At 41.6% G+C, this 14,075-nt stretch overlaps 2 protein-coding genes across 2 annotated transcripts; both read left to right on the forward strand.

The window, feature by feature from the left end:
- Positions 1-3,373, forward strand: hoxa2b (homeobox A2b). Its single transcript, XM_068323792.1, has 2 exons — positions 1-999; positions 1,598-3,373. The coding sequence occupies exons 1-2, from the start codon at positions 612-614 to the stop codon at positions 2,266-2,268; spliced, it is 1,059 nt and encodes a 352-aa protein (XP_068179893.1). The 5' UTR covers positions 1-611; the 3' UTR covers positions 2,269-3,373.
- A 1,767-nt stretch (positions 3,374-5,140) lies between these two features.
- On the forward strand, positions 5,141-13,742 carry skap2 (src kinase associated phosphoprotein 2). The gene is made up of 12 exons (XM_068324492.1): positions 5,141-5,297; positions 5,700-5,805; positions 5,894-5,919; positions 6,210-6,308; positions 7,049-7,129; positions 7,283-7,366; positions 7,508-7,632; positions 7,980-8,043; positions 8,150-8,245; positions 8,328-8,402; positions 9,369-9,481; positions 13,372-13,742. Exons 1-12 carry the CDS (start codon positions 5,258-5,260, stop codon positions 13,462-13,464), a joined length of 1,002 nt encoding a protein of 333 aa, XP_068180593.1. The 5' UTR covers positions 5,141-5,257; the 3' UTR covers positions 13,465-13,742.
- The last annotated feature ends 333 nt before the right edge of the window (positions 13,743-14,075 follow it).

Genomic DNA, 14,075 nt, shown 5'->3' on the forward strand with positions numbered 1-14,075 from the left:
TCTCACCGATGCAGTGCCTGGGCATGGGGTGGGGGAGGGGGTGGGTGCTTTCCCCTCCACGCATATCCCAAGGCGATCACCCTAACATAACATCTGTGTTCGTGGTTGCATTTTGAGGTAAAAATATGACTACAGTAATGAATTTTTCATTGTCCATAGGAACATACAAAATAACGCCGGTCATGCGCAACGTTTTCACAGAAGACTGCGTGAACGCGCAGGGAAGGCATAGCTGTTGTGGGGTGTGGGATGGAGGGTTGAGCGGTGAGCAAACTGACCCCCTCCCCCGAAAAAAAAAAAAAAAAAAAAAAAGGTAAATAAAGCAAACCCCTACCCCCGGAATGAGGCGTTACCCCGCCGACTTCCTCGATCAATCACAGGGGACAGTGGCTTCTTTTGATAAAAAAAACCCCCAAATTGTCATTGGGCAGATGTAATCATGTGACAAGCAGCACGGTCTAATTCCAAGCATGTCCCCACGAAAGCAATAGTTAATGGCACAGAGGTCTCCTATAACGACTCTATCCAGTTTGGAAGCAAATGAAAAATAAATTGCGTTGAAACTGAATTCACTTACAAATTTGCAACTTTTCTGAGACAAGAAGGAGGAGATGAATTACGAATTCGGGCGAGAAACTGGTTTTATCAACAGCCAGCCGTCGCTCGCTGAGTGCCTGACATCTCTCACTAACCCTGTCGGTGATGCGTTTCAAAGTTCATCAATCAAGAGCTCGGCGATTTCACAGTCGACAGTGATTCCTCCTCCTTTTGAGCAGACCATCCCCGGTCTCAACCCGGGCATCCACCCACGCCACAGCCGCTCAAAGCAAACCGTGAGAGGCTGCAGCCCGCTGCAGGCTGCGTCCCTTCCCCCGGAGTACCCGTGGATGAAGGAGAAGAAAAGACTCAGGAGGAACCAGACTGCTGCCGCCGCGTCTGTCGCTTCTTCAGCTTCTCCGACAGCGACTGACTCCTCGCCGCTCTACCTCTCCCCCCAAGGCAAGACACGATGATTAATAACCTGCATGTAAAAGGTCCTCATTGTCTATAAGGATTCCCCCTTTACAAGGAGATGCATCGCAGGCCTTGTGCATCGTGGGCGTCCCTTAAACCAGTGTAGGATTTTGATTTAAGGATGCTTAATCTCATCAAGTAACGCACTGGGTTGTGATACAGTGTAACAGTGTTAATGTTTGACAGTAATGGAGAGTGATAGATTATTCTTACACGGCCCAGCAGCTGGCATGTTCATTAATCTTCACCCTGCGTCCTGTCCTGTCCACGCAGAACCATCATATTCTGCCTGGGGCCCATAAATCTTCTCAGTCCCCGGTCCTTGCTCGCCTCAGGTTTCCCCGCTTATTTTCGTACACACACACACACACACACACACACACACACACACACACACACACACACACACACACACACACACACACACACACACACACACACACACACACACACACACACACACACACACACACACACACACACACACACACACACACACACAAACAGACTTTTGTTGTTTTATTTTTAATCGCCTGCCTTTTCTGTGATTATGAAATAATAGTTGTTTTGATTGTTTTTTAAGGTTCACCAGAGGTGCCAGATGGTGGTGTTGGCGGTGGAGGCGCGTCCCGGAGGTTGAGGACAGCGTACACCAACACCCAACTTCTGGAGCTGGAGAAGGAGTTTCATTTTAATAAATATCTGTGCAGACCGAGGCGAGTGGAGATAGCCGCTCTGCTGGATTTAACAGAAAAGCAGGTGAAGGTGTGGTTTCAGAACAGGAGGATGAAGCACAAAAGGCAGACGCACTGCAAGGAGAACCGGGACAGTGAGGGGAAATATGCGGGTCTGGACGGCGGGCCGGAGGACGAGTTTGAGCAGGAGGAGGAAGAGGACGGCGGGAGGGAGAGCTATTTCCACCAAAATACCTTGACTTCACAACAGCGTCAGAATGGGCACAATGGGGAGAACCAAAGCACGACTGTTACAACTTTGAACAGAAATGAGAAAAATCTGAAACATTTCCCAAACCTGACACCCACTGGTCCAATCAGCGCGTCAACAATAGGCCCGGACAATACGAATTCCCTCTGCGCGGACGTTTCTTTGCAGGATTTCCAAGTTTTCTCATCCTCCTCCTCTTTCTCACCGAGTTTGTCAGATTCTTCAGAAAGTCCCTTGCCCTTATCAGAAACTTTTGACCTTTTCTCAGAAACACTTACAACTATCGACCTGCAAAATCTAAGCTATTAAAATATCAAAGTTTCATCTTAATTCAAACACAGGTGTTCAATTTCTCAGTTGTATAGTATTAATAGATACAGATAAGGTAAGTAAAAAACCCCCAGCTAAGCTACTATTTAGCCTGCATGGACAATTTATTCAATTAAAATAAGATTTTATTTCTTTATAAATAAGTAGAATATATTTCTTGAAATAACTCTTAACAGTAATTGGAATCAGCAGCGCCATATTGTTTCATTTCAACAGAGGAAAGAGTAAAGATTTTAGTACATATTCGTGTTGAATTATTTTCATACATACTTCATGTTCAGCACTGACATCGAGTATTTAAATAATCCTAATCTTTCATGTAAAAAGTACAGGACATTTTTAAAAATACAGTCAAATATAGGATTGCAAAGACATTACTATTTTATGATATCGAAAGTCCCTACACACTTAGGAGTGAAATGAATCTAAAATTGAACATGGACCAATCACGGGCTTTTATTCACATAAAATGTTTTTAGAGATTTGTCTGACCGGAAGAAATTACCTCTGCCCGTTTGAGGCCAGAAAGAGAGAATTTGCTGTGAGCATCGCCTCCTAGGAGTCTCAGGCCAAGAGCTACGACTTTTCTTGACTCTCTAATTAAATTTTATTGCCAATAAAACTCACAGCACTGAAGGAGCTTGTTAATAGCCTGATCCACGAAGCAATCCACTTTTCTTTAAATTAAGAAGCGTGTGTTAGGCTGTTGTGATTTTCTTTTTCTGATTTAAAAGCAATTAAGGTCAATTCAGAGCTGCTGAGACAAGATTTTTTTTTTAATCCAAGTGTTTTCTGTGTAACAGAGACGAAAAACACAATCTCTCAGTCAAACAGTAACATTTAATTGATTCCTTTCATGTAGAATATATTTTATCCATGTAAATGAAAGTGAGTTTGTATGGCCTAATAGGATTTCATCATATTTCCTGCTAAATGAAATCTTCGCTCTGACCGGTCCGACCTCAGCGTCGTGATGCGTATAAAGAAGCGTTTGTCCGTTTTCAACAACCGGTTAATGTTTTTCCTATTATGATGCTTTTAGGGAGTTTTTAGGGAATACGGTTGATAGAAAGCTAAAGTCTATACGATATTGTTTAGTGGGAATCCAGACAATTAATAATCACACATGTTTTACTCTGAACAGAGTATTTAGTATGATATACAAGAAAAGGTTCAATTGAATTTCTATTATGAGATATGGAATTAAGCACCATGTAATTATGAAAATTTTAAAACTAAAAGTCAATGAGAAAACGATATTTGATTTGAATCAGGAGACATTGAAACTATGTGCTGACCAAACTGTTCACAAATACTCTCCCATGATATGCTAATTTTTTTTTTAAAAAAAAGGTCAAACCACTAATTCCATAGTTTACTGCTCTACTTATTTTATGTGTGTAACAAACATAACCCAGTTTTCACGAGTTTCACCATGAAAACAGTGTTATGCAAAAATAAATTACATAATCAGATGGTTGTGTTATATTATATTACATCTTTGTGATTACATGTGTGGTTTGACCATTTTGCAGTGAATTGATAAAAATATGTGATGAATGACAAAAAGGGAAGGAACAAGTAATAAGAAGTTTCTGAGATGACAGAAGAGTATGAAGCTCCATGGGAAACTAGATACAACACTGAGCCAGCAGACCCCCCCCCCACACACACACACTGGTCAAAGGTCAAGCTGGCTCTCCTCTCCACTCCAAACTAGGAGAAACTACTGCCAGGTCAGCATGGGGTCAGGTTGTGAATGACCACAGAGGATTTGAGGCTCATAAAGAATTTATTGGCTACTCAGATAACCAACAGGAAGTGACAACAAAATATGTGAAGAAAACCACCATGGAGAAACTAGAATGTGATCTGAGGTTTCATTTTACATGAAGAAGTAGGGAAAACTTGTGTGTTCCATAAATAACAAAGATCTAAAGTTATAGGGTGAAGTCAGACCATTAGGAATGCTAAAACTTGAAGCATTTATAAAACAACGCATTACTGCAGTCTGATCATTCTGTCAGACTGGAGGCTTATCTCTGCTCAGAACAAATAAAACACAATTAGAATTGATTTCTTCCTAAAGCTGCCTGCCGGACTAAAACTGAGTAAATCAAGTGAAGAGTCGGTCTGTCTTGTGGCAATGACAAACCTGTCTACCACCTGCAGCCCGTAAAAGCTGTTCACACAGGCCCTCCAGAGCTGCACTGACACCTCTGTCTCCTACCTCCACAAAACAAGCTATACAGTTCAAAGGCGCAGGCGTTCAACTTAGACTGGCCGATACTCCTTGTCAAAAGATGACTTATGTCTGACTGACACCTCTATAAACAATAAGTCACAGATACACTTAGGAGCCACAGGCTTCTGAGAGAAGAAACCAGTCTTTCCTGCATTGGCTCATTGATTGCACCAGATGTTTCAACTAGTGTCCCAAATTACATGCAAATGACACTGAAGACATTTAAAATGCGGTTTAGAAATAACCCAACGTGGAGAAATCTCCTTGTCGCTCAATAATAAAACCTTGGAGCAGGGAGCTCCAGAACCGTTTGGAATACTGTAATTGTCTTTTAATTTATTAATATTGTCTGTTTAGACTTATAATGTTGACATAATCATAAACTCAAAGTGCATATATCATTGTAAAAAACAAAACAAAACAAAAAAAAACTCGTTCAATGCATTAAGCGTGTCAATCACACTGATGAACCAGATAAATATGATCAGGAATCAATGGCGCTCCCTCCGTGGACTTTATGAGTCTGTAAAGACGCGCTCGTCCATTAATGCGTCACCTTCCCGTCATCAGCGGTGATAAAAGTTATGTGGCTGGTTGGAGAACTCTGTGGTCAGAGATAAATAATGAGCACATCAACTTCCGTGTCTCGCTGCTGCTTCCGTATCTCATGAAGCTTCCACCCTCCGGACGGTCCAGCTGATCCTGCGACAAAAACCCTCCAACATGCTTTCAATTCCAGAGGAGTTAACGACGCTTATTTCAGGTAAATATCCCCCTATAAACGCCCGTGTGTGTGTGTGCGTGTGTGTGTGTGTGTGTGTGCGCGCGGATTGTTCACCGTTTTGTTTTAAGGCTTGAGGAAGAAAGTCCACTTTCAGAGAAACCGTTCAGAAGAGGAAGCTCAGCCTCAACATGGATGACTTATTTTCAGTCGCCAACATGCTGCTGTCTCATTCATGGTCCTCTCTCCCGCTGAGGAGCGTCAAACAAAGCTCTGTTTGACCCCCAAAGCTGCAAAGTTGTGTGTTTGTGTTGTTGCTGTGCTTTGAATAGTCAGATGATCTCCAGCAGCCCTCTGCCACATGACGCACAATAAAACCTCTCAGTCCAACAAGTGACGACATAGCGTGTGAATGTTTTACCTGTTGTGTTTTTACCTGTTAAGAACTAGACAACTTCCTCTGTGATGGATTGAAAGGGGAAAATCTAAGCAAGAAGACAAAAGAGAAGAGAGAGGTCTTCATCAAACGTATTAAGGAGGTCAAATTGTGGTATGTCTGCTTCCTGCGTTTGGAAGATTGGTTAGAAAATGTCAGTTAATATGAAGATGCACTAATTCAAAATGTTTTTCTTCAACAGTTTCCAGCAAGACTTCAAGGACAAAAGTGAGTGTTTGTCTCACTCTTTTAGAGACCTATCTGGACTCTGTGGCCTCTTGGAAGTTGGAAGAGACACATTTATTACCTTGATTTATCATTTTGTTTTCTTCAAAACAAACGTAACACACTTCTGAATTGTATTTAATTTACAAAAACAAACCCAAACATTTTCTCTTTATCCATTTAAAACTCTTCAAATGAACTGCTCACACCTATCAATACACACGACCAGCTGGGAACCGCTGCATTTCACCACAACATGCTCCATGACTACACGGCACTGCTTACTCTTGCAGATGGAGACGAGGAGGACGAGGAGGACGGAGTTGACAGCAACAATGACGGCGCGTCGTTGCAGTCTGAGCGCACAGACAAGGATGAAGAGTGCTACGAAGGTAAGCCACACACCACTTAGCAGACATACAAATTTGACTCGCTGGCTTCTAACAAGTTGTGGATCAAAGTATTGAAAATTGCATCTTGGCGTGAAAATATACAAATCGTTGGGTCCACTCTTGGAGAAAGTGACTTTGAGTGGCACAATGAAGGAGACATTCCAACTGTAACTTGGCAACACCCATGGGAAGCAATTTAGGGGGCCACATGCTACAAGCAGCGCCTCTTTCACTCCACCCCTCTGACAGCTAGAGCATGCTTTATTGCTCTCAGCCACAGTCTGGGGGCTGAAATTACTGCCATAACTGTAGTTTCAGGGAAAAAAAAACATTCCTCGCTATACAGTAGCTTTAAGTCCGTAGTGTATCTTCACAGCAAGCTCTGCAAGAGTTTATATTTACTTTTTCATAAGGGTGTATCAGAGAAATCCTTGTCAAATTGTGATTAGGGGTCTGGGGTTTATGGTCCGTAAGCAGCTGCCAGCTTTATTGGCTGCTCTTTCACACAAAGCAACTTTGACACAGCAGTTGAACATTTGCATTGAAGTTGCTCACTGTAAGGGGAGACACCTGCAGAGAGATGCTAGTTCAAGCTCCATGGCTTTGTTTAAAAAAAAAAAAAAAATCTGCAAAACAAGATTTCACAATTGTGTTTTTAAAAAATTTTTAAAAAAAAGCTTTTAAAAGACATTTTCAGAGGATGCTGAATCCACTTTGTTTGTTTGGTGTCTCTTCTCCAGGTGCCCAGCAGTCCCCAGCTGTGGCGGCTCAGGATCTGACATCGGTCTTTAAAGCAGGATATCTCGAGAAGCGCAGGAAGGGTGGGCGCCCTTCGATCGACATGCATATGAAATGTTCCAAGGACACATATGACCACACACATATGCAGATGACAGCTTTAATTTGCCATCATGACAAAGCAGAAAATTAGCTGTTTCCTTTAAGCTGTTTTTGCTGTTGGGTTTCCTCCACAGATCACATCTTTTTTGGCACCGAGTGGCAGAAGCGCTGGTGTGCTCTGAGCCATCATATCTTCTACTACTACGGCAGTGAGAAAGGTTTGCAGTCTGTTTTAGATCACATGCTGTTTAACAACATTTAAGTGACTGGATGTCTAGCAGTCTGTCTGTTTCTCAGCTTTTGACTGACAGAGCTGTTCTATCTGGATCAATAATGATGTTTTAATTTCCTGCATCTAGACAAGCAGCAGAAGGGGGAGTTCAGTATTGATGGGTACACCGTCAAGATGAACAACACTTTACGGAAAGACTCAAAGAAAGACTTTTGTTTTGAAATTTCGGCTCCAGACAAGCGAGCCTATCAGGTACGCTTGTCTGATGGTGACAGTTGCTGTGTACACTCTCAGTAGAAAAACAAATATGAGCGTGGGATGTGCCATGTTTAAAACTTTGAAAGGCATGTGTTGACATGCACTCATTAATTTCTAATTCTTAAAACCTGTCCATTCATTTGACGCTGCTGCTTGTTCCGTAGCTCACCCTGACACGCATATTTTAAAAGTCTAAATGAGAGTTTGTCACATTCAGGCTTTTCCATGTGGAACATTTTCACCATGCATGAATGCAGTATTATTTGTTTATGTTAAATATATGTAGACCTGCGTATTGCACTGGCAGCACTTCTCACTTCTCCCTCTTTTTTTCATCACAGTTTTGTGCGTCATCAATGAAAGAGGCAGAGGATTGGGTGAAACAGATAGATTTTGTATTGAAAGGTTACAAAGCTTTTCTTACATCAATCATCTTCATAATATCACAAACTTCAACATGAACATAGACTTTATTAATAACGTCTAACATGCTGTGGTCCTCTGTGAGCAGATATGACAGGTATCATCCCGGAAGAGGACGAGGAAGAGCAGGAAATGTACGATGATGTTGGTCTGATGGATGAAGAAATTTATGAAGAGCTGCCAGGTTGGGATGGACACACACGCACGCATGCAGCACACACACACATACATGCACAGAAATATAACATCTCACCTTGCTTTTCCAGAGGAGGATATGCCCTCTCCAGCAACATGTGCTCCAAAAGTCGAGCCAGTGAGCAAACCTCTTCCTCCTGTTCCAGGTACACAACATAGAATTCGGTTTGAAAACTTCATAGATATGAGTGACTTATTTAATATTTCACTTCCGTCACACAGATTTTTTTTGCGTTGGCTCTAAAACCACAGTAAAGAAGAAGTTAAATTTACAGAGGAAGTTTCTGTGAAGGTTCACAACTGAAACCTTACACAACATTGGAAAAACTTTCAGGTCAACATCCTTTTATACAATAAGTCATACATTAGAGTTTTGTAAGTGGAGCAATACCATGTAATTATTAATATCTGTATGTATAGAAACCTTTCAATATACTTGACAAGCACTGAGAACGGACCACAAATACTAAATATTACTACTTTAGGTCATTAGCTAGTCTGAAAAGGGAAAACCTTGACGGCTAAGAAAATGGTTAAGTATATAGATGTATATTAATAAAAATCCTAGTTGTTTACTATTTGTACAAACAAAGTCCTGAAACAATCTGGTCAAAAGCAAGTAAGCAGCAGATTTTCCCCTAAACTAATGATTGTTTTTTATTCATGTATAATTTGCAGCAAATTCTCTCAGTGGAAAAGCTGAAAAAAAATCTCATAACATTTTTGCGTATCTTATTACAAAAAAGACAAATTAATTGTAACTGCTGCAAATTCAAAAAGAGAAAAACTATACAATAGAAGTTATTTTCTGGGCGGTTGTAAAGCTGCTTCGTTGCCATACTCTGATTTATTTTCTTCTTGTTGTTCCATCTGTATTCTGCATCGCTTTACTGGACTGAACATATGAGATGTTGAAAACCTGCTTTTAATTAGGAAGTAGCATGAACTTGGCTCTAGGCTGCTCCAATTCTATTTTAGGCTCTCCGCTGCCTCCTGTTGGTTCTTCGTCACAGATACAGTCACTGCTGTGCAAACTTGAACACTAAATGTGATTTCACTGAATGGGAAATGATGCACCTGATCCACTTTCACCTTTCTTTTTCATGCTCCAGATCAGAAGAGCACAGACTACCACAACTACTACCAGGGGTTATGGGATTGTGCAGGAGACTTCTCAGATGAGCTGTCCTTCAATCGTGGAGATATCATCCACGTCCTTGGCAGGGTATGATTGGAGGCACCGTCCATAAAATGTTAATGTGTCCCTGAATGAAGGTTACTTGGGAAATGGCGAAGGTAGAATTAGCTCAAACCAAACTGTGAAGCAAAAGTTGTTAGGTGAGGTTATTAGCCAGAGTTGTGCTGGCCTCAGACCACCTAAAGTGAGTTATTTCTAGGCCCTCAGAGGGACTTTCTGTTCATATGCTTTACTGGCAGCATCTGGCCCACCGCCTGGAGGTGGAAGGCTGATGGTAGGAGGCAGACTGGGCTTGGGTCTTTCTCTGGCACTGTGATGAGGATTAGTTTTGTCACAACGGAAACTGTTTTAGTGCTGCTGGCGGACGCCGGGCTCAACTGGCACAAGGTACCATTCCATCACTTCCATCTGGAGCCTTTTCAGCACACTGCCACTGCTGCCATGCCAGACGGTGAGCAGCCCTCAGCCCACACACCTTTCAGACATCTCTTGCACTTTGCCAAATAGGAATGTGTGTTCTCAGGAAACCCAGGCTAAGTCCACCACTCTATTCAGAACAGGTGAGGACGTGGAGTGGACGCACAATTTCCGAGGCTTGTCACCTGGGTTTGGGTGAGAACTAAGGGCCCATTCTTTCCTTTGTTATGCAACCAAACTTGAGCTCTTTTGTGCTTAATTGGGTCATCTGAACGCAGATTTGGATTGTCGATGAATTTTAATGCTGCGCAGCAAATTAGTCACAGATTTTTATACTTTAACAGATGCATGTCAGTCCTGTGGCGTGTGTTTAAAAATGTGTGAAATGTGCACCATCCAGTCAGACTATGTTTCCTGTCTGGTTTGGCGTTTGTGGTGCACTCACTGGACTGGTCAGGTCCTTTTGCAAATTCAAGTCTGCCATCTAGTGGCACCAACGATCCATGGAGTCAAATCAAGACTGATGACCTCCAAACGACATCTTGGTAAATAATTTAATATAATTTCTATGGTTAAATTAAATGTCTCATTCTGTCATGAGCACAAAGGCTGCAATGTGAAGTTATTATCATCGTAAAGTATTCAGTATACAGTATTTTTTAAAAATACAAGAATTACCTGTAAATCCTGCAGCTGTAAAAATGTGTTGGAGCTTGACCTTTGGATTATTGTTTTCTCTACAAGACTCATATGGAGAGACATCAAATTTTCAGAATGTAAAAGCAGAAACAAGCAAAGAGTTTTTTTTTGACAAGTCACTAATCAAAGTGGGAATTTTCTGTCAACCATTTCATTGATTAACTGATTCGGCCTTAATGGTTGCAAACAAATGCACAAAGCAGACAAGCCCATCAATACTCAGTGACCAAATGCCTGTTTATTACTCTCTCTTCACGAGTGGAAAAGGCCCAAGAATCAAGTTGCCCTTTCACTCTGACTAGGAGTGCCATTAGCTGAAACCTTGGTGTTGGGGGTTGTGGCCCGCTGTGAGGGCAATGACCATAAAACCTGTCTGGACTGCAGCAGCCAGCTGCAGCTTAAGGGACAGTCAGCCTAGCCCCCACCTCCAATTGCTCCCCTCTCCCTCATTCTCTTTTCTCCCTCTGCTCTGCAGCCCTCCCCCATTCCACAGGTCAGAAATAGCAGCAGTGTTACAGCTGCGAGACCCCCCATTTAGGACTTGGGTGATGATTATAGGGTCCGACTGGGAGAGAGGGGGACTGTATTGTCCAACTATGCCCCAGCGCCTGTGAACACACACACACACACACACACACACACACACACACACACACACACACACACACACACACACACACACACACACACACACACACACACACACACACACACACACACACACACACACACACACACACACACACACACACACACACACACACACACTTTCAAGTTACTACATTATAGGTTGACACTGTTTCATGGCTCCTGCACATGTTAAGTACAAACTCTGAGCTTTGTCATTGCGTAGAAGTTATAAAATTATGGGAATGTAACATGATTACATCGTGCTTCAAAGCGGTGAAGTATTGAAATTGTCAGTGTTCGTGTGTTCGTTCATTCATATGTCGACCAAATATCTTCGCAACCATTGCAGATAGAAAGATGAAACAAAAAGCCCAATACTCAGGCAGCAAAGGGGATGAAAATGAGATGATAACCTTGATCTAGAGAAAACTGGGTCAAGGTCAAATTTCAACTTTTGTACACTCAGGACTGAATAAGATAGAAAGATGAGGGAGAAGGCCAGTGTGAGTAAGACTATAGATCAAAGCCACGGCTTTGATCTATGAAAGTGGGTGAGAGCACTAGCTTTGACCTATGCAACTAGGTCAGGGTAAAATTTTGAATTCAGGGGTGTCGCGGGATGTTGCAGTCTCTGACTGCATTGGTTCTAGTTCAGGGTTGAGGGTATTTTGCGTTAATGTGTGGGTTATTAGTCTTCCACAGCTCTATGGGTTCTGGAGTTGTGTCCTGCGCTCACTTAACCATGAATTATTTCTCAGCCAGAACTACACAATGAGGTGTTGGCTGGCTACAGGAAGTCATAACACACACACATCCACACACACACACACACACACACACACACACACACACACACACACACACACACTTGGCCTCACACACACCTCATGCCAATCTGCTGAGTGATCGCTAAAATGCTTGTGAAATTTCATTTTAATCATGTGACACACTTATGAAATGAACGTGACTTTTTTTTTTTTTGTTAATTTCATGTGAACTTTAATATTCCATTCAAAATGTGCAATGTGTTTTTATGGCACTAATGTTTGGTGTATTAAATTGTAGCACGGGCATTAAGTCGTGCAGGTTTTTGTTGAACATGATAAACGGCCCATCACCAGACAACCGCCAATACTAGCCGCCATTATTGTTATTGTAATGGTCCTGTGTCTAGCACCACCAGATGATGACTTACAACCATTAATCTCTACTGGGAGTAACTGGACACAGATTTAGTTCCTCCATGTCCCTGGGTTGTGGTACGGATTTGAAACATTGTGCTGGTTTCTCCTCCTTCGATCCTGTCGGAGCACGATCTCCAGCGATGATTCATGTCCTCAGAAGACTTTGATGTAACGACAGGCTTCTGGCCAAAGAGAGAGATAGAGGCGTATTCTTCTCTGGTCTCAGATCTCTGCTCACAGGGTCTTTCTCACATCTCAGCATGCTGACAGCCATTTGGAGCTATTACTTGTCATGCTTTGACAGATTTATGCCTGATGTGCTCAACACATTTTTTTTGTGTGTGTGTGAGAGAAGTGTGCATAGTCTCAAAATCAGGGATGAGCTGAGAGGCAGGACAGGAAACAGGAAATGCAATGTCATTGGTGGGTTTTAAGTGTTTTTTAGAGGTGGATGTGAACACAAGAAGGGAAAAACCTTTTATGTATGTACAGGTATATTCATGTAAGGAATAAGGACAGAAACGGGTGGGAAATGACAGCAGATTCTTGACTCAACACAAAAGCTCTGCTATTGTAGTTCTTGGTGCTAATTCTATTAACTATCATCTATTCAGAGTAAGGCAAGGAAGAGGTATAGCACCAATACATAGCTGATATGAAGCAGATTCATAATCAGTCACAGGCATTTCATATAATAAGGTACGTCTACATGAAAGATGGAGCCAAACACACCACAATGGAAAACCTTGATAAAATCTAACCCATAAACTGCTGATGACAGAAGAAGGTTGTCAGGTTCAATGAATTAGATGAAATTATTTAATTTGGCATGGAGTAGATCAGAATAAATCAGTCATTATGACGGCGACACGTGTGATGAAGAATTGTCAGGAGCCTGGAAACTGTTTTTGATTGACAGGGTGTTTGTGAGAAAATGCTTCATGAATTCCTTCCCATCTTTTCAATGACTGTTTGTTCTTTTTGCAGGAGTACCACAGGTTTGGCTGGTGGGTTGGAGAGTTAAATGGAAATATAGGAATTGTCCCCAAAGACTACCTGATAGAACTTTATGTTCTGTGAATGTACCCTTCATAAGCTGCTCAGATCTTGTGACTGCATTGAGGTCTTACTTTGCTAAATGAAAATCAGATGAATTTAATTATGTTACTGAAAATGTTTCCTGATGCATCATTTCAGGATCAGACGCTGATAAAATGGCTTTCTTGTGATTTTTGTTAGCTGTATTTCTATAATGTCTGCACTTTGCTCAGCTTTTGTATTTATTTTTAAGTTTTCCAACACCGTGTGTTCTGCTCTTTTTCACAAATCTGGAGGTTGCAAAAATAAATAAATATTTAAACATGTGTTGTGGTTGTGCAGTTTTGAATTATTTAACCTGCTAGTTAAACCACAAGATGGCATTAGCGTCTCTTCAAAGGTCATTGGATTACTTCTGTGACAGAGGTGCTGAAATCAGAAATTCCATTTATTTTTATTTGTTTGTATGCCCTAGAGTGCAAATCTTATATATTTACTGACTTGATTGTCCAAGTAAAATTTATTATTATTTAATTAACAAACTAGAAGAAGAAGGTCCAAAGGACAAATTGAAATTCTAGAACGATGGCACAACCTGCTTGATGAGTGAAAAATAGTGTAGTTCTTAAAGCGTGTTTATGCCTCTGGTCAGC

Source organism: Antennarius striatus, chromosome 9, assembly GCF_040054535.1.
Source record: "Antennarius striatus isolate MH-2024 chromosome 9, ASM4005453v1, whole genome shotgun sequence".
Taxonomy (NCBI): domain Eukaryota; kingdom Metazoa; phylum Chordata; class Actinopteri; order Lophiiformes; family Antennariidae; genus Antennarius; species Antennarius striatus.